The sequence below is a fragment of the Eriocheir sinensis genome, unplaced genomic scaffold, assembly GCF_024679095.1.
Source record: "Eriocheir sinensis breed Jianghai 21 unplaced genomic scaffold, ASM2467909v1 Scaffold1461, whole genome shotgun sequence".
Taxonomy (NCBI): Eukaryota; Metazoa; Arthropoda; class Malacostraca; order Decapoda; family Varunidae; genus Eriocheir; species Eriocheir sinensis.
The window spans coordinates 47980-70076 of NW_026110808.1; the positions used below are offsets into that span (position 1 = coordinate 47980).

At 44.4% G+C, this 22097-nt stretch overlaps 1 protein-coding gene across 1 annotated transcript in view; it reads right to left on the reverse strand.

Moving 5' to 3' along the window:
• LOC126990142 (protein SpAN-like) overlaps positions 1-21994 on the reverse strand; it is a 39598-nt gene extending 17604 nt beyond the window's left edge. The window contains exons 1-2 of the mRNA XM_050848704.1: positions 21976-21994; positions 1586-1642 (exon numbers count right to left, since the gene is read on the reverse strand). Coding sequence (XP_050704661.1) covers positions 1586-1597 — 12 coding nt within the window. The 5' untranslated portion in view covers positions 1598-1642; positions 21976-21994. The remainder of the gene's footprint in view (positions 1-1585; positions 1643-21975) is intronic.
• Positions 21995-22097: the final 103 nt, after the last annotated feature.

Consider the following 22097-nt stretch of genomic DNA (forward strand, 5'->3'; position numbering starts at 1 on the left):
ACTCCCCGTTATTCATATAATATTTCTTTCTTCCTTTCTCTTTGTCCTTTTTCATCTTCTCTCTCTCTCTCTCTCTCTCTCTCTCTCTCTCTCTCTCTCTCTCTCTCTCTCTCTCTCTCTCTCTCTCTCTCTCTCTCTCTCTCTCTCTCTCTCTCTCTTTATCCCTCTCCTTTTCTTCTCTTCCTTTCTTTTTCTCCTCTCTCTTCCTCTCCTTTTCTCTTTTCTCTTCGTCTCCTTTTCTCCTCTTTTTCTCTCTCTCGCTTCCTCTTCTCTTTCTATCTCTCCTTTTATCCTCTCTTTCTCCTTTTCTCTTCTCTTTCTCCTTTTTTCTTTTCCTCTCCTTTTCTCCTCTTTTTCTCTCTCCTTTTCTTAACAAATTTGTTTTTTGTGTGCTTAACCTCAAACTCTATGTTTAACATGTGTGCGGTTACTTATACATCATCTTCCCCAAAATAAAAATATACAGTTACTATACAAAGGATGATAAGCACCCGTCAAAGGAAGAAAAATCAACCTTCAATCCATCGTCTGCACCCTCACCTCCATCTTAAATGAAAAAGAAACGAGTTGCAACCATTTAATTTGCGTGTGTTTGTATACAATTACTAAGAAGCGTTTTTGTGTGTTTAAATAAAAAAATTTAAAAAGTTTCCGAGTTGTATCCGTCTACATTGTATGCGTTTGTGTACAATTACTAAGAAGCGTTTTTGTGTGCTTAAATAAAAATTATAAAAATGTTTCTGGTTTCCTCATTGCTTGTTAAGTATAGTGTCTCAGCATGGCGTCACTCCTCACATCAGCACGCGCCTTCGAGACTCAGGGTACGCGGTGGTTGGATTCGTAGCGTCGTGGACCCACATTCACCGCGAGATAGACGACGCGGGTTCGAATCCCCACGCTACCACCTCGGATTTTTCAGTCACCGCCGAGTGACTTAAAACTACTCACATGCTGTCGCGCTTCCCGCGGTAAACCTCCCTGGACATGCTACCGCCGGAGAGCGTGGCGGTCTGGAACCTGAAGGACATGCCGCCTCTGCCAGGTATTGGGACACCGCGTCCGATTCCGTCGGCTCAATTGTGAGTCGCCTTGGCAACCCCATGGTAATTCCTATGGATGACATAGCGAATGACTACTCGCTCCCACCGCGTTCAAATCCCTGCACGCAATCATGAGCCTTCTCTAGGGCACACCGCCGGGGCGAGGCGGCCAGCAGGGTAGCGAGCGGAGCGCGGGACGGACTTGAGCGGCTATGTCATCCATAGACTATAACATGGGTCGGCCATAGCGAATCACTTTCCGCTTCCACCGCGTTCGAATCTCTGCACGCAAAAAGTGATCGTGTATGTCATCCCATTGACTTTAACATGGGCCGGCCATAGCGAATCACTTTCCACTCCCACCGCGTTCGAATCCCTGCACCCAAAAAGTGATCGTGTATGGCATCCCATAGACTATAACATGGGGATGACATAGCGAATCACTTTCCGCTCCCACCGCGTTCGAACCCCTGCACGCAAAAAGTGATCGTGTATGGCACAAATATACCTACTTACGTATTCATTGTAATTTTATTCAGACTCACCAGATCTCTCATTTCTGCTTTGCCATCCGGTCCCTCGTGGCCTTTGTCATCACTCCCCTATAGAGAGAAAAAATAGATTTACATTAGTGCAATATAAAGGTGAAGTTAAAGCTGGGTGCATCCACTATAGCTGAGCGTGGCTGCGGTGCTCAACTCCATCGCTTCCTTTGAGCCTGTGGTGGGAAGCTAAGTCTATATACACCAAGTCAAGTCATACGCAGGTTTGTGGGAGGAGACACGGCCGAGGCGTGGTTTATGCGTGACACTGCTTGGAGCCAAACTATAAGAGAATTATAGAGAATGTAGAAACAGGGATTTAGAGAAAACGAGGAAAGGCGGACTAATTTAAATCAATCACTTCAACATGCCCTCCCTCACACTCCACACCGCCGTTTGTAGGCATTGAAATTACAGTCACGCACAATAAAAACACATATTTTTTCGTCAGTGGCTTGCCTGAACACGCTGTGAAAGAAGACGAGAATGCACAACCAGAGTGCACACACGGCCCCAACTTAGTCACCACTGAACTGGCGGATATTTTTTTTTTTCGCTCCAAGGGACGTCATCCCGCTGCTCCGCCCCAAAACCGCCTCCTGCGCGTACCGGTCGCAGTTTTGAAGCAGAGTGACTTGATTTGGTATATATAGACTTAGGTAGGAAGAACTCATTACCGGGGACACGGGCCAGTATGAAGCCCGGTGTTGTCACAGTTTATGTTCACCAGGTGTGCCCAGGTAATCATTTCTCGATCAGCCCGAAAAGAAGGATGAACAGCTGGGTGGAAAAAGTTGGAAAGTTTCGTTTAGTCGGCGCAACATCTGTGGTCATATGCCGGAAAGAGACAGGAGGGGGAAGGAATTATAGGAGAAGGGAACAGATCCCAGGAGACGGGACACAACCCCCAATTAATACCTGGTACCCATTCACTGCTGGGTGGACAGGGGTGTAGGGTATCGGAAAAGCCGCCCAAATTTTTCCACTCCGCCCGGGAATCGAACCCGGGCTCTCTCGGTTGTGAGCCGAGTGTGCTAACCACTGCACCACGAAGCCCCCAACAGCTGGGTGGGTTGAACGCGTTCTGTCCGGGCTGGGGTACGAACCCGGGTCCGCAGATTCATAGCTAAGGACGCTAACCACTGCACCTGTAAGTGGAGTTCAGAGAAATAAGTAGGTGAGGTTATCCAGTGCCACACAAAGGTTATATGTGCACATCAGGTTTCTCCTTTGCCTTATCTGCTGATTAGAGTGATCCCTGGTGGATAACCCATTGCAGGGCCTGAGGCTTCTCCGCGACAGTAGGAATTTGATTTGTCTGATTATTATTATTATTTTTTTTTTTTACATCTTGGTCTATAGCGCCGGTAGGCTTTCTTGAAGGGTCTGGTGGTCGGCCCCAGCCCATGGACGCAGGCAAGTGTTCATAGTAGCGACAACTGATCTTGGTTCATGCTGACCCCCGGAGCTCATTTTTTATTTCCCTTGAAAGTTGTAAAGTTTGGTTTAGTCGGCGCAACATCTGTTGTCATATGCCGGAGAGAGACAGAAGGGGAAGGAATTATAGGAGAAGGGAACAGATCCTAGGAGACGGGACACAATCCCCGATTAATACCTGGTACCCAGGGGAGGCGGTGGCTGAATCGACAGAGTAACACCACCGCGTTCAGGAGGACGCGAGTTCAATCCCCGCCCGGTGCCACCAAGCTGGGATTTTTCAGCCGCTGCCGAGTGGCTTAAAACTACCCACATGCTGTCCAGAAGACCACCTATCAACCCGGACTCTAGATTCTAGGATTAAAGATGAGCTCCGGGAGGGCAGCATGAGCCAATGCAAGATGGCGCCACTATAAACACTCGCCTGCGCCAGAACGGGCTGGGCCGACCATCAGGACCCACCGGGAAGAAGCCTTGGGCAGACCATCAGGCCCCACCGGGAAAAAGCCTACCGGCGCTATAGGCCGCGACGTAAAAAAAAAAAAAAAAAAACTGCTGGGTGGACAGGGGCATAGGGTATCAGAAAAGCCGCCCAATTTTTTCCACTCCGTCCGGGAATCGAGCCCGGGCTCTCTCGGTTGTAAGCTGAGTGTGCTAACCACTGCACCACGAAGCCCCTATTATTTCCCTTGAACAGTTCCTCTAGAGTCAGGGTTGATGGGTGATCTTCAGGAAAGCATGTGGGTAATCTTTCGCCACTCGGCGGTGACTGGAAGATCCCAGGTGGTAGCGGCGGATTCGAGGCGACATCATCCAGGACGCGGCGAATGCGGGACCGGCACTCTAACCACTCAGCCATCGCCTCCCCCTCCTTTGTGCTGTTTGTGATTCGTATATGAATGATATATAACTAAGAGTAAGCTGATAGGACGGTTATTTCTTATGTTAGATCTTTCCTTACTTTCAAAGCGCTTCGACGGTCTAGTGGTTAGCACGATTATTTTTTTTCTACGTCGCGGCCTATTGCGCCGGTAGGCCTCTTCCCGGTGGGCCCTGATGGTCGACCCAGCCCGTTCTGGCGCAGGCGAGTGTTTATAGTGGCGCCATCTTAAATTGGCTCATGCTGCCCTCCCGGAGCTCATCTTTAATCCTAGAATCTAGAGTCCGGGTTGATAGGTGGTCTTCTGGACAGCATGTGGGTAGTTTTAAGCCACTCGGCGGCGGCTGAAAAATCCCAGCTTGGTGGCACCGGGCGGGGATTGAACTCGCGTCCTCCTGAACGCGGCGCCGTCACTCTGTCGACTCAGCCACCGCCTCCCCATTAATCCGCGTACCCGGTTTCAAATTGACTGGGCAGTCGGCGCACAACCCGCCAAGCTGTTTATTCTCCTTTTCGAGCCCAATAATTGAGTACCTGAGAAGGTAAATTGTGGTTAACCGTGTAGTAGCGACGGGCCAAATTTGTGGCTTTACCGTGTACCAGCGATGGGCCAAATTTTTGCCATAATATAAACCCCCAAAAATAGATGATGCATAAACTGATCACAAATGCTTTGATATATATTATGAAATGATTTGCGTGAGTGATGATTTTTTCTCATTTTTCTCGTTTAGAGGGACCTTTAAGAAACATGATCCCCGCAGCCACCACCGGGTTTACCTGGATGTCATACTGGCCCGAGGTAATGGGACCCCCCCCATTACTGGCACAAGGGCCAAGGTGACGGCCTCCGCAGGTAGGGCGATTTCTCCTAACGTTGCCTTGTCTGTGTATATTGGTGCCTGCATGCCCCAGTCTTATGGATTCTTTTATGATGATTTTATGAGAAAAAATCGATGTTTTTATACCATTCTCCAGCTTTTATTTGCAAAAACTCGACACTCACTCCATCTTTCTCGGAAGTTTTCCACACCTGGGTGCGACAGCACCGCGGTGTGCCCCAATGACTGATTGATACACAGCAAGGTCCGAGGGGGGGTGCTTCCTGAAGAAGTCATTTGTGTCCTCACACTCTGTGTCCTCTTCTGTCTCAAATATCGCCAAGGAGTAGCTGAGCATACTCTTAACATCTTTTCTTTCATTTACTGTTGTCATATCCTTTAAAAGGTTACAAGATATATTACATTATACAAGTTCTTAACACTGCCTAGAGCTTCCGACCTTTGGCAGGGATAAGAAATGTCTTAATTGGATTCCACTTCAGGTGACGTCCAAAAGAGGTGTCTTGATGGATCCTGTTGTTATTGTATCCATTTTTTTTAAACGTTCGCAGTCCACACGGATTTACATTTTGTTGAGCATCATTTATTTTGTAAACTTCATCTTCTTTTCCCAATCGAGGCATACGTTGTTAGGATACTGCCGATTATCTAAGTACCGGTACTGGCGGCACTAAGTGTACTGGGCCCGAATTTACAATTAATCTTAATCTTTAACTTAAAAGTTCCAATGAATCTCGAGTTTAACTTATAGCTGAGCTTAATGAAAAAATAGGTTCAACTTCACTCAACAGCTGATCCAGTATGAAAATTTGTCCTGGCAAAAGATGTATTTTTCAAATTGCAGAATTGCAACACTTCAGTGACTGAATATGCAGTAATACTACTTTATCAATGTTATATGATGATATACTTCAGAAATATGGGCATAATAAGGTAGTATTTATAAAATAAAGGTTACGTTTATCATCCGCGCAAGGTGATATTCTTTTTTTTTTCTCTTGAATGTAAACACGGACACGCGTTCCTGTTCGTCTTCCTCATTCCTGCATCACCCACCCTCTGACGAAGTAATCATGGAAAATATTGCCGCTTTCACTTCTCCCAAGAGGAAAAGGGGAGTGAATTGGAGAGACTGCCACACTCTACACATAGTAGAGGGAAGGGAGTCAACAGATACCGTCTGCAAGGGTAGCCACTGTCCCCTAATAGATGACATGAATCCGGTGGTATACGATGATCCTCAAACATGCGTTTGAGGCCACTCTCACGCCAAATACGAGCATCATGAGTGGACCCAGGCCAATTAGCTACAACATTAAGAATATTATATTTGGCATCAAACACTAATTGTGTGTTTATGCTATGGAAATTCTTCCTGTTGACATGGTCTGCTTCATATTCCCTGGGGGCCAGTATCCTGACATGCGTGCAATCTATTACACCAACAATGCCAGGGAAGTTTGCAACTTGCACAAATTCTTGTTGTTTCTCTCGGATTTCAGGGACGGTGCGAGGAAATCGAATGAATTGGACAAGTACGGCTAGTTGTGTAAGTGCCTTGAGGGTATTGGTGATCGCTTTGCTTACTGACGACTGTGATGGACCAAGATCATCACTGTTACACATCTGCATTTTCCCCGTTGCTAAATAACGCAGTGTAATAATTACTTTCATTTCGGGTGTCAATGCAAAACTCCTTGAAGTAGGGCTTTGCAGGGCCCCTCTCACCAAATCCGTTACGAACAGTACTCCTGCATGATCCAGTCTGTAGCGTTTCAATAGTTCTGCGTCACTCAAAGTATTCAGAACGTCTCTTCGCTCTTGAAAAGTCTTCTCTAGGCGCTGACGGGCTTGTTGACGTTCGGCCATCTTGGCGACTGAAGTTCGACTTAGGCTCCTTAATACGGGTTTGGGCCCGCCTAAAATATCCCGTCAGCTAAGATCAATTTATGAGGGATAAGATGAAGAATAAAGTTAAACTCGCCCTAAAGTCAAACTTAGCGGTTTAAGATTAATTGTAAATTCGGGCCCTGGTACTGAAGTGATACTCGAAACTGGCGCCACCAACAGGTACCGGTACTGGTACTACCGGTACCTGAGTTTCCCGAACTGGTATCACCGGTATTCAAATTAACGGAAGTAGTAACAAATGTACGGAAGTGGGGGTAATTGGAAGTGGGGGGGACTGGAAGTGGGGGTTGGGGGTCAGGGGTTACGGAAGAGGGGTAATTGGAAGTGGGGGACTGGAAGTGGGGTTGGGGGTCAGCAGGGGTTACGGAAGGGGTATCTGGACCCCATCTCTTTTCTTTTCACCCCCCTCACCTCCCTCTCTCGGACTAGCGTACGGAAGCGAGAGGGTGACGGGAGTAGGGATGCCCAGCAGGAGGGGGTGGGGGGGTGGGGGGGACGGGAGAAGGGGTGCTTGAAGGGTTAAGATAAGAACTTGGACCCTCGAATGACCACGAGAGGGGGGGTCAGCGGAGGGTACTTGAAGAGTTAAGATAAAATCGTGAGCTCGAGTGACCACAAGATTATAATCACAGAAAAAGGTTAAAGACATTAGGTTAATGACCAGGCTGGAATACGTCACGCGCACCTGTTCCCGGTGACTTATCTTTCTTCCCATACACACACACACACACACACACACACACACACACACACACACACACACACACACACACGCACACACACACACACACACACACACACACACACACACACACACACACACACACACACACACACACACACACTCACACAAGTTAAGATAGATATCTCGAGTGACCACAAGATTATAATCACAGAAAAAGGTTAAAGACATTAGGTTAATGACCAGGCTGGAATGTGCCCCGCGCACCTGTTTCCGGCGTCTTATCTTTCCCTCCTTCCCACTGACGCGCATACACACACACACACACACACACACACACACACACACACACACACACACACACACACGCTCACACATCTGGTCTTACGAGATAAAATCGCGGAAAAAATGGATCGATGACATCTCCATGTATCTGAGGCCACGCCTATTGAAGTCTTAATGATTCAAGTCATTACAATAAACCTCAGGTTATTAAGGACTGACCCGAGGAACACACATGCTTGCGCACACACGCACATGCATACATACACACACACTCACGCACACACACACACACACACACACACACACACACACACACACACACACACACACACACACACACACACACACACACACACACACACACACACACACACACACACACACACACACACACACACATCTGTTCATGCGAGATAAAATTCACGGTAAAAAATGTTTCGATGACATCTCCATGTATCTGAGGCCACGCCTTCTGGTCTTCGGAAGCCTTAATGATTCAAGTCATTACAATAAACCTCGGGTCATTAAGGACTGACCTGAGGAACACACACACACACACATGTACAAACGAACACACAATGTCGAAGGGTATTTATGGACGTCAAGCCAACGAGCACTTCACAGGCTCTCTCAGGCGGTCAGGTCAAGAGGTCTCCTGTTCTTGTTTCCCGTAAACATGAGGACCCCTGTACACCCCTGTATCAAATGTTCATGGTGTAATAATTACTTCCCGTTGTCCGCACTCGCAGCTCATAGGGCGGCCTGCCTTCCAGAGGGCCTTGGGACTGGATCGAAAGATATATCTACTAGAAACAATGGTAAGTACTTAAATGTTTGCGTTACTTTATATGATTGTCATAAAAAAACAGTAGCAGATGTGGATGACGGAGGGGGGTAGAGAGCTGGGCAGCATGGTCAATATCGACTTTAGTCTTTCTATCTTTTTTCAGAAGAGACGTCGTCGACTAGCTCTGATCGATCAGATGTCGGTTTCTCTCAACCAGACCCCAGCGATATTGGAAGTTGTTCTCCACGGGCGGGTCTCAGCGACGAAGCCAGTCAAAACCAAAGGTAGGTCAAAACACACATCTTCTGAAATGCAATATTGTTAAAATGTGTTTTACAAGAGACACATTTTCCATATTGTATTTTAAGTGTCACAGTAAAATATGAGCGGGATAGAGGGTTCAAAAATTTCATTTGTGTTTCGTATTCCTTATGACTATCTCCGAAGAAGGCGGGTCTGGTAGGCTCAGCCATTGGCCCTCCTCTTCAGCGATCGGTAGTGGACGAAAACGAAAACAAGCGAATACAGGAACAAACGGTAAGTTTCTACGTTTTTTATTGCGCACACGTCTGTTCTAAGGAAAAAATTGTAATTTCACTATTTCTCTCTAATATTATTTTACCTTTCTTCAGACACCTGCAGGAAAAAGCAAGCCCGTCGTGAGGATTCTCCCATCCAAACAGTTCTCCACAGCCAGGACCCAGCGGTTATAACCCGGGACGGCCGACAACAACACCCTCACCAACACCCGGTGAAATAAGCCAACATTTCAACGGGGCCTTAACAACGATCGACGTGCCCGTCCCACCAGCAGACAACGGCGACATTGCATCATATTTCAACAACAACACTGGCCGTCTTCGCGAGGCAGTAGAGTCTGTATTCCAAGGCTGCCAGCAGGTTAGACCTCCTTCTTTTAAAGTGTACGTTGACATGCATCTGCGTTTAGTCAGAGAAGACCCCGACGGTGGAGTTCAATATAGAGATATGTATATGAGAAGTCATATGCAGGTAATTAGCTATGACGATATAGATTCATATGTACGTGAACTATCCGAATATTTTGTTAATCGGTTTGAACATGACATGTCGGACGAAGAGGGCAGTGGATTTACGTTAGATGAAATAGTTAGCGTAAAATTTTCCTTCTCTCTTATAATGCTGCACAATAGTATTGGAGAGTATGTGCCCTATCCTAAGGGTGTTCTAGGGAAAACACAAGTTCTCAACCCTTCGGGACCCACGGACTGTGTTTTCCAAGTTCTAACAGCTTATCGCTATCTAAAGTCAAGAAATGTAGTTCCATCGGGCAGGCAATGGGAGAATGCTTGCTTGGCCTCTATAATTAATACGGGTAACATTCCAACCCCGGTATCCTGGGAAGACCTCGGTCGGCTTGAAAGATTAAACAACATAAGTATTCGCGTTTACTGTCTAGACAACGTTGAAGACAAAAAAGGCGAACTAACTCTAGTCAGAAAGGGGCTCAAAGATCAAGAAGTTGTTCATTGTCTGTTGTTGGGGAACAGACACCTAGCTCTTATCCAAGACTTTGACGCATACATGAACCTGTTTACCTGCCAACGTCGCGGGAAAAAAATGTTTTGCGATATCTGCCTGTGCGCCTGTGAGAACAAGACAACGCTTGCTGAACATGTGCTAATTTGCCCAACGATGATCACAAGACTAAGATTCCCACCCGCGGGTTCTACTGTGAAATTTATTAATCATGCTAAGGCATATGAGCCATCTTATTTAGCATTCTATGACTTTGAGAGTATTTTCGTAGAGCTTTCTTCGAATGTGTCTGGATGTGACATCACTTTGCCATAGCGTATGCTTACATTATAGTGAATAGAAACGGAGAAACAGTACAAAGCGGATCCTATTGTGGAAGTAATGCTGTAAACCATTTTATTCATACAATGCAGTGTGCCTGGAAAAAGTTGAAATTTTCTAAAGGCTACAATAAAATCAACATGACCGATGAAGATACGACACGTCACAATGAGCAAACTCACTGTCTTCTCTGCAAACAGGGTTTTTTAAAAGGTAAAGGAGTAAAACATCATGACCATGAAAAATCAGGAAACAATTACATTGGAGCTTATTGTAATAGATGCAACCTCCAAATGAAAAATCACAAATTGCAGCTCACTCTCATTGCACATAATGCTAATTACGACATGTCGTTAATCCTGCGTGAATTAACGATACCTGACTTGAAAATCAAACTAAGACCAAAACGTTCAGTTCACAAATACCATGAAGTCATCATAAATGACTTGAGATTTATTGACTCTTATGCCTTTATGTCTGGTTCGCTCGCGGCTTTAGCGAACCAATTCATCAGTAATGGGAACGAACCCATATGCACACAACAGATGCTGAAAGATGTGCCACCTGCGTTGCCATTATTGATCAAGGGAAAGCAGGTGTTTTGTTATGACTATATGGATTCGATGGAACGACTTTCTGAGACACGTCTTCCATCCCGCGAAGATTTTCAATTCGCTTCAAGAAGCAGAACTTTCCGAAAGTGATTATAAACATGCTCAGAATGTTTGGAAAGTAGCTGGGTGTCAGAACCTGAAGGACTATTTGTTGCTTTATGTAAAAGTGGATGTTGGTCTTCTATGTGATGTCTTCCTAGAGTGGAGAGGTATTTTGAAAACCCAGTGGAGGTTGGATATTGTAAATTATGTTAGCCTGCCAGGATTTGCCTATGACTCCTTTCTGCTAAAAAACACAGCAGGAATTAGAGGTGCTTAGTAGCCCAGACATATATCATTGCATTCAAACAAATGTGCGTGGGGCTACACAAGTGTTGTGCGTCGTTTTGTACGCGCCAATAACATCTACACGAACCCTCAGTTTAATCCAAAACATGATAGAAGCACTTTCCTTTCATATCTTGACTTCAACAGTCTTTATCCCACTGTAATGCAAGAGAAGTTGCCATGTGGGGATATGAGAAAACTAGACGAGACAGCACTGCAGTCGTTTTTGAGCGGGGCTTGGTCAATCAAGCAACCGATGGCGATTTGGATATCTCATTCTGTGCGATACTGAGGCTGTCTCACGTGAAGTCGTTGAGAAAACGGATGACCTCCCACTGATCATCAGAAGACACAATATCACCAACAGAGATATATCGTCAGTCACACGCGAATGGTATGAAGAAAACCGTCCAGCACCGTGTAAGAACATAAAACTGATTGGAACACATGCTGCTCAGGAGAAAATGCTATTTGCTCTGCCCTCCTTAAACTACTTATTCGACTAGGCCTGGTTGTTAAAAAGTGCATGCTATTTATACGTTTAAGCAAAGCACTTTCTTGCGGACTTCATGCGGGATAACAGAGACGCCCGCAAATGGGCTACTTGCCCTATCCAGAAAAATGCAATCAAGTGTATTTCAAACAGCATTTTGGTCGATTCCTGATGAACGTGGCCAAATATAGTGAAGACATAGATATTGTCACCAACCGCGAAAAGTTTTGAAGCTGGCCCGAAGTCCTTACTTTAAACGCGTTGTACCTCTCAATGATGGTCATGTAGTTGTAACTCGCCATAGGAAATATTCACGGTGAATCATCCAACTACATTGGCTACTACATCCTAGAGCTGTCCAAGCTGCGACTATATGATTTCTATTACAATGTGTTGAAGGCTCATTACGGGGATCAGGCGAAACTAGTGTATTGCGACACTGATTCCTTAATAACAGAAATTGAAACTCCTGATCTATTAACAGAGTACTCGCAGGAACCCTTCAAAGCTATATAGACACAAGTAACTTTATCCCATCACATTACTTGTACAGCACAGACAAAAAAGGAAAGATTGGATTTATCAAGTCTGAAGTGGGGGAAAGAACCATCTCAGAATTTGTAGGTGTAAAACCAAAGTGCTACTCCATCCTCTTGGCAGACGGTGACCGGTTGAGTTCAGCTAAGGGCGTTCCAAAGTTCATAAAGAAGAAAATTGCTCATCAGCGATACAAAGACGCCCTATTCCAGAAGCAAACATTTACCTTTGACTATCAGGGATTCACAGTGCGCAATGGACGAATGAGTACAGTAAATATCCCAAGAGAGGGATATCTGTAGTTGAGGACAAAAGATACTACATTAGAACCTTGGAGTCGCGATCTTACGGTCATCCCGATAATTCTATAGGGATAGAGGAGGAAGAGCAGGAGGAGGAGGTAGCCCAGATCATGACACTGTCAAACGAAGAAAATTTGGAGGAAGGCGATGAAAGAGGCATAACAGAAGCGAGACTAGCCGAGGTAATGGGTGGGCAAGAGATCGGTGAAATGGGAGAACTAGAAGAAGAAACCTATGAATTGTGGGGAGAACGGGATGTGCTGGTCGAGCAATATTTTCCCTTGATAAAACGGGTAGAGGCGGATGATGACATGTTAATGCAAGCCGCGGAACAGGAAGAAATAAATCAAATGCTCTCATTACCCCCCCTTGAATATATGCTAGTAGATACAGACTTTTCAGAATAAATTGTAGTTGTTTATAAGATAGGGACTGGTGTGAATGTTGTATATACTGTTTATAGTGTAAGAATTTGCCTGCTATTTTTATGTTAAATATAAAATATATGTAAATATATTCTGTATATAGGACTAATGTTGGAGCCTATGATATTATAAAATTGCACATGATGAATCTGGAATCATAATTTGACCAAATTCCAATAAACATTGAGTTTGTTTGACTTGTTTATATGACCTTTATCAAAAAAAAAAAAAAAGAAACGGATGAAAAAAAACACAATAATTGTCTTAAAATTTATTCGATTTGTGGAAACATGAATAAAACGCTTTTATGTTTCGATCCGGCTCATGCATAAAAGACTGCCCGCCAAATCAGGCGGGCGGCGGCGGCGGCGGCGATAGCGAGAGGTGCGGCGACAGGATGCGACAGGATTGCTCGGGGCCCGGGACGGGGCGGGGCGGGGGCTGCACGGGGTAGTGGCGGTGACGAGTGAGGACCTGTGAGTGGAGCCAGACCTCTGATTTAAGCATGGTATACAACCACCCCACCCCCCGATAAAGGAACTAGAAAATTATTTATGCTTAGAATAGCTTCATGGAATGTAATACAATTCAATATGAAAAAATCAATAAGTCAATACTTACTTTTTATGAACACGTGTTAAATGTTTGATGACATACGGGCATTATAAACTTGCTGTAAGCGAATCGCATCACGTGTTCATCATTCCTCGAATATTCGGTCTTGGAAAACTCCATACATATTTTTTCAAGAGTTTCTCTTACACCCAAGTGCGAAACATTGTAGGCAAAGTACATGGCATAAGCCCCGCACACATCGCTTCGCGTGCTTTGAAGTCGAAATGCATTTTTATACATACATAGCCCGGGGTAATCAATATATTTGAAATGATCAGAGTATAATTTTGGATCGAGAGCATAACTATCTAGGAACACTGCCATGCCCGGTTCATAGTAGAGACAAATCCAGTGTCCCATTTCTCTTTTAGAATAACTTGGTAGCGTATTGACGATGCACACTATAGGTTTTCTATATCGAGGTATAGAGTTTACCTCGTCTGCCAATAACACGCCTAAAAACAAGGCTTGCTTTCCTATGTGCCCCCTCAATCCTCTTTCAATCTCCATGTTGTTCATCGCACAGCCGCTTCAAGCGCACATCACACTGCAGCCGTCTTTCAGAATTAACTGTTATTATACCCACTGTTTCGCCAAACAGTATCAACAGACAGTTCTCGTTTTCTCCTTGCTTAGATTCAAGCTAAGTCTAAGCCCCCATTCATTTCAACGGGCAAATTATCATTCAAGTTTTCAGCACGCAAATCAATGTGCAAATCATTGCCCCCTTGCCGAAAATATCCTTTCCGATTAAATGGTCTTTGTGAAAACCAAGTGCATCCAAAGTACGATGGTAGAGCTCAGCATAGTCATGAGGGAATTTACTAGGAATATTATACATGGTTCTACCATTAACACTTAGCTTATTTGACTTATATCGCCATGGCTCAAATACAATGGATTTAGCGTATAGTCGCCAGAATGAGCTTCCATGCTCGTTATAATAAGCGAGAGTTTTTCCGGAATAACATCACCCACGGTTGATCATACGTTCCTGAGGTTTGGTCTTTGGCTAGCACATAGGTTTTCAAGAGGGTTTTGGTAAATGTCGATTTCAAAAGATTCCCTGTGGCGAGAGACGCGTTCAAAGCATGAAGTGCATTAGGATAAGGAAACAGTCGCGTATAAAGCAGCTTGGCTGAATCTATATGCAGACGAATGTTATCGCCAGTTGGAGAATTTAGCAGCCATGCATTACTAGATAGTTCCATTCTGAGTCTAATCGAAATACCATCGAGCAAGTAACTGTCTAAAGAACTTATATCCAGAAGAAGCGGGGTACAGAGTTGTATACCGTGAGTCTTAACCCGCTTCATAATGGTCTTGTGTTGCGCGATTGTCAAAGTATTCTGCTGTTACTTTGGAAATAAAACCGTTCTCTGGGATGGTAATATTAGCATTGGCTCCAATTGTATTCAATTTGTTGGGCGACAAAGTATTCAGCATTTTAACGTATGACGTGTACCCATAAAGTACATTGTTGTCAACAGCTACATCTCCCAAAAAACATTGCACTGATTTGAATAGGCTGTGCGCGGTATTATTTGCAAATTCAACGTGTTGAGCGTCTTCGAGAGGAGTAGTATTGTCTGGCTTAGTTAAGCGTAAAGAGGTGTGCAACACCAATTTCCCCAAATCAATAAAACTGCCAAGTGTTCCAGGAATGAGAAATTCTATATATCTATCGGATAATTTCATATTGAATCCGAGGTTAGTAGGTAAAACATCAGCATCATAACGGGAGGCAATCGTTGTTTCCAATAATCTCATTTTGTTAGGGCGGAAACAATTCACTGACACCGGCGGCATATTGCCCAAGTGGAGAACGCGGTTTCCCGACACCAACAGCGCTGGTTATGATCGACATACTGCTCATATTTCAACAAAGATTAAAAATCTGTAAAGATTTCCATTTAATAACAAATTTTCCTCACGACTCTCTTGACTTTCTTTTTCCCTTCCTCTAGTCAATTTCATTGCAGCTTGCTTTAAGGAATTAATTCCATGCTTTTTTATAGAGCTTCTCAAGTTGCTTCCCTGTGAAATATCATCTAGAACGTTGTTTCCAAATGTTCAAGCTGAAGGCACAATGACATTTTTCACTAGGAAAGGGAAAGCTCTTTTAGCGAGTCCAGCTAAAACCGAGAATAAACCCCCGCCTCTGTGATAGCTTGGTTCATAAGAAAGTGTGACTATATCATCAATACCACTCCCTCGGGATGATATATGTTTGCCATTCGAAAACAGGGTATGATATTCTGCTACGGAAGAAGGGATGAATGTAACCCGCATGGTGGCGGCGAGGAGACTGTCTTTTCAAATGGACAACATTCCTATTAATACAGCAAAATGTACTCAAAGATTCAACGCGATCGGATATGAAGTAAACATGTAACAGGTATCCTTCTTCGAAATGCATGGACGACCTTTTGATCTGTGAGTTTAATAGAAATCGAATCAATTACTTTGGATTTAAGGGACTTATATATAGTTGGATGCACGCCTTTTGTTAGACCTCCGGAGCGAAAAGGCATCAAGAATATTACATTTTCCCTGCATACCTAGAGGGATTGACAAGGTCAGTGTAAATGAGAACACACTGTACGTCACCATTTCTCAACAGAGGGCATGACCATGTAGCGGAACAAGAACGGTTTTTTGTTCTTCATGTGTACCCAAGGAAGAAAACACAGCATAACCTAAGTTGGGGACAAAACCGAGAACCTGGGCCAGTCGCACATCAAAGGAAACCTTAATAAATACAACTTGTGGATGATAACCATTGTAGCAGAACAAAGTTAAATGATCATTTGTGGAGCTAAATGCAAGAACCTCTCTAGAATACGCTAGTAAATGGTAGTTGTATCCATCGACCATCTCCTTTATCAATGTCGTTATTATACCGTTAACACACATCAGCAAATACCCAGTGTCATTATACAAGATATTAGCATTAATAGCCTTTGACAGTGTGCGTCTTTCAATAGCTTCTGAATCTGGCGTTGGTCTTATACCACATTCAAGGTGTATACTACACTCTGGTTCACCCGGTTTAACAATGTAATACCGACGGGGAAGCAACACGTTCAGTAGACCGACTTCATATTCCACGTCCTTGTCTAATGTTAGAGTTTGTATATTATTAGTAAAGCTAGTGCTGGATTTGGGGTAAATTTCCCCATCCGCAATGCTGGTAACATATATATGATGTGACTCCATTTAGAGCAAGCAAGACACTAGCAAAATATTATAATCATTTCATTATATAGAGGTAGACATGACGAGATGCCAATTACATATTGAAGGTAAATCATACTAAACATCATTACATTGTTATTTATTGACATATTTTACATTTAGTGATGTACATAATTATTGGGAAATTGTCTGGAGCTATAGTTATTCAGGACCCACGTCGACTACAGCACCGTCCCGTTTTCTTTTCCATTCGTCAGCCACAGCATCGTCCTCTGTATCCACCAGTTTCCTCTTCCTGTTTCGCTCGGGAGACACAGATAGAGTTAATTTTGTTTCAGGCTCATTGCAGGTCCACCATCTGTCCAGGATGACGCACGATATATTATGCAGTTGGAGTTCAGCCGCAGCCTCTTGGAGATGCGGTTGGTAGTCAACTTTCCACAACACGTAAAGAATTCCAGCGCTTGCAATATTGTAGGGAAGACGACACTTGTAATGTTGCTTTTAATCACCCATTCTACCAGTTTTGTGATGGACTCTTTAAACCAGCGGAGGCGGTTATCATAACTGTCTTCCTTTACCCCACGAATGAAATTTTGATCTCTTGACGTCTGAAGATATCCTTGGTTTATAGGGTTATTTTCCAGTTCGCGGCCAGGAGCATATTGGGTTAGGATACACGCCACATAAGGGAGATTTTCACTCGGAGGATAGCGAATATGCAGACTACCGGGAATACCACGATCTTCCCAGCGACACCTGTTCAGTTGATAGATCAGGCTTCTTTCGCGGTAGATATTACTGTGAGGGTTTAATCCATGTAGGCGTCCATTAAACCCCTCTTTTCATGCAGGAACTGCAGTTGAGGGAAGAAACGATGATGGTCTTGTTGTTGCGGTAGATGTCATCGCCAGGAGAACCGTCTTTGTAGTTGAACACGTAGGCGTCCGACATGGTGTCCTCTGGTATACTGGTGAGTGATGAATAGTACCGCTTCAGCTGATGGCGAGGACGAGTAGCGAACCATCGTCCCATCTGCTCTCTCTTATAAGCCCGCTCGGGGCACCACCGTGTCCGAGCGTGTTCGTCCTCGCCTCCGGCATTTCTCTCTCCATGACGTCGCCGCCCCCTCTGTAGAAGTCGCGCGTCCAACGCGGTTCAGTATCTACAACGTCCATGATTCTGTTTCTTTCTTGAATCACAATGTAGGACTGCACTAGCACATTGGAAAAGCGGATTTAATATGGGTCCCATCTGTAAGTTGCCAACGATGGTTGTTTGGTGAAACCAGATCCTGAATCTTTTGCCGCACGCGCGTATTTTTATTTCGCTGGGTAATACACCCGTGGCGTCAATGATGTGTTTTATATCAGCAATGTCAGCAATCGTTGGTTTTGACTTGCATTAGAGTAAATTCAACATGTACAGGATATTGGAGGATCGAACAGAAGACAATAGGTTGCCTCGGCTATCCCATTTTACGATGGGATTGTCTTTTATTCGTTCTAGCATCATATTGACGTATGGCACGTCGATACTTTTAACATACAGAGGTATTAAATTACTTATTTCAGGATTGGAGGATATCTTGTTCTCCCTAATCCCTGTGACTCTAAGTTCCACGGGTGGTAGTTTTGTGGTTTTGTATACACCAGATCGCGATATTTTCTTTTTTTTGTAACTTTTCTTTCTTACAGAGCGAGACGACGGGTTCAATCTTGTAGGAGTGCTTGGTCTTGCACCATGGGACGACACGACAGGACCGCTGCTGCTTGCTGGCACATGTTCAGAGACCGGCATATGATCGGGATGGGTCGACTGCGGGTTGAAACACGATTGACCGTTGACCCCCGGACTCGTGGAGTTGGCGCATTTAGGCTTAATACCCGTTAAAACACGCTCAGCGGTAGACTCAGGAACAAGATAATACGTGCATTATCCAAATAATTTTCCGATCAAGGAAGCGGCAATAGGTAATATAGCAGCTAATATATTACCGCCCGTCTCGATGTCAATATAAGTCTTTTCTTATGGAGAGGAGTTTTCTTTCTAGCTATGGCGTATGTCTTCCCGATAGTTACGTAATTTCTTGATAACTTGCTATTGAGGGTGAGGTGCTTCTTTAACAAACTGGAAAATATTTCAGATATACAGTTCAATTGTTCTCGAGCTGCTTGCTTATAGCACGGTTTCTATCTTTTACTTTTAATTTCTTCAAAAGTAAGACAAAGTTTTTGTGCACTGAGGAGTGGTGTCTTTTTACGCATTTTCTACAATATCATTAGCGTCAATCCAGCTGTTGAATGAAGCAGGGTATCCCAAACACGATACAAAATACTGCTTTTTCCTTTATTTTTCGTGAACGCAGTATTTTAATATCGTATGTCTCAGGCAGAGCGCTTAAGACGAGCTCTGGCGCGTAGAATATCCCTGTATTGGTTCTCCAGACAAATCTTCTAAGAGATAAGTTCTTGGGCGATTCTTGTGTTTAATTGATTTTATGCGAAAGAGCTCGTGAGTATTTTGCTGCGTGTATCCTTTATGGAATACAGAAGAACGAGCACTTCCAACAAGGCGAACTATTTCCAACTGCCAGTCGAGAACTGATGGAAGACGCTGGTTGCTTCGGGTTTTATACATTGCGTGGAATTGCCGTTTGATTGCAGATAGGTTTTAAGCTATGAATATCAATGGGAGTTTGTTTGTTCTTCAGTCCAGAATGGGGCGAGCGGTTGTGGCACTGACCATGTTTTGCAGCTGATCAATATATCTTGAAGAATTTTGAGACGTGATGAACTTGTAGATGCGTGCTTTAAGTGTACGAATGGCCCGCTCTGCCAGGGCTGCTTTGATCTCACTTGAGTACACACTGTATAGCTTAATGCCCCGGAACATAAATAGTTTCTTACTTTTCGATTCCAGAATTCTGTGCCCAAGTCGGTGTTTAATCTTCGTAAGCCTTCAGAATCTTTATTTTCCACCACTTGTTTAAAGGCCACGAGCATAGTATTTTGCGTCTTTTATTCCGACACAGGACAACTTGCATATACCTAGAAAACACGTCTATGCATACTAACAAGTAGCCTATGTTATTATTTTCCTTTCTTATAATATGTCTCACGTCTGCTAAATCGTCAGCCATGATTACTTTGGGTTTTGAGGCTATTATCTTTTTCCGGTGAAATTTTTTAGTCTGTAGCTTATGCAATGTATATGTTTTATTGCTTCTCAAAAAGTTGAATACGTCATCACGTGTTATTGCCGGATTTATACTTTTTGCTTTCTCCCATAATTTCGCCTGAGAGCTTAAACCATAGGGTTCGTTATGTTGGGAGTATAGTGCGTGTAAGAGTTCCTTCTTCCTGGAGTTCACCATTGGAATACGCGTTCACCTGGGGGTTCTCCAACAATGTTTGAGCGAAACTGTAGGGACTCAGGAGTATTTATACCCAAATCAACAAGAAGATATCCATAAGGACGTGAATATACAGCATATTTATATATCTACAAACTGGTTTGCCTTCTCTTTCCCGAATATTTGTCTGCCCAGAGTGTGAATTTGAGATAAATCGCGCTGTCTTAACAAGAGGAAATGAGAACAGTTCAGACTAATATTCTTTGCATGCTTTCCACCCATATATAGATTTTGAGTGATAAATATGCATGAAATATTGTTGTGCCGTCCGCGAGTAAAAGCATCAACCACAATTTTGTTCCTTACAGCATCAATGAAAATATCGTCAAGTACATACAATGATCTTTTCATGATACTTCAGAATAAGCTGCTGTACAAGTTCCGATTTTCCAGAGTTGCTATATCCTGCAACTATTATGCGCGCAGGATATTGGAAAATATCGAGAAGGTTCTCTGAATATGTCTCAGTCATAGCGGAAACTCTATTAATGATGGTAATTATTAAAGTATGATGCTTATATAGCACAGAATATGTGTGTGTGTGTGTGTTTGTGTGTGTGTGTGTGTGTGTGTGTGTGTGTGTGTGTGTGTGTATACAACAAGAACAACAACAACAACAACAACAATAGCAATTACCCTCACTTTGTGCATGCCCCCCACTTCCGTCACCCCCCCGCTGACGGCCCTCTGACCGTCTTACCCCCACTCCCGTCATCCCCCCGCTGACCACCCTTTCTTCCGTCACCTCCCCTGACCGACCTACCCCCGCTCCGTCACCCCGCTTCCGTACGATGGCCGAGAGGGGGATTAGGAACATGTGAAATAGTGATTTTTTTTTTTTGGGGGTGTAGGGCGGGGTAGGGGTAGGGGGCCCTACCCCCTCTTCCGTAACCCCTGCTGACCCCCCAACCCCCACTTCCAGTCCCCCACTCCATTTACCCCCACTTCCGTACATTTGTTACTACTAACGGACCATGCGGATAATATGTCATTTTTTTTTTTTTTTTTTTAACGTCGCTGCCTGTTGCGCCGGTGGCATCTTCCTGGTGGGGCCTGATGGTCGGCCCAAGGCTTTTCCAGGTGGGGCCTGATGGTCGGCCCAGCCCGTTCTGGCGCAGGCGAGTGTTTATAGTGGCGCCATCTTGCATTGGCTCATGCTGCCCCCCGGAACTCGTTCTTGATTAGCTTGGACGGCTTCCTCTAGAGTCCGGGTTGATGGGTGGTCTTCAGGACAGCATGTGGGTAGCTTTAAGCCACTCGGCTGTTACTGAAAAATCCGAGTATTAGCGTGAGGATTCGAACCCGCGTCGTCGTGAATGTGGGCCAGTACGCTACCAACTCGGCCACCGCCTACCCATATAGATCTCACGGAGTAGTCGCTGATTTGACACAGTCATTCCAGCGACACACTTATTACCAAAGGCCGCCTGTTCAAGTTACTGTTCAGTGTTCATGCCTTAGATAAAGACAGGAAGCACAAGGGACTCAAAGATCCGGATCTTAGTCCTTCTACACAGGTATCGACAACGCCAGACACTCGCGCTGAGCGTGGTCATAACATCGGGCCAGGCCAAGCAGCCATAAAACTTTCTAGCGAGACTCACCGTTGTTCTGAACTACTCTACCAAGATATATGAACTTTTCCGCGATCTCAGTGTCCTCGCCACACGCATGTACAGATTGTACTGATTCATCTAGCAAGCCTCCAAACACCAGTACCTTGCATGGTCTTGACTCAGGAAACCTGAAATCCCAAGTAATAAAAGCAGAACTTAAAAAGTGAAAATATTGATTCTGTACTTACGTCAAGAATGATTGGAGTCGCCGCGCTCCTCGTCCTGTTGGAAAGAAAGAGGTGTATCTCTCTCTCTCTCTCTCTCTCTCTCTCTCTCTCTCTCTCTCTCTCTCTCTCTCTCTCTCTAAAAT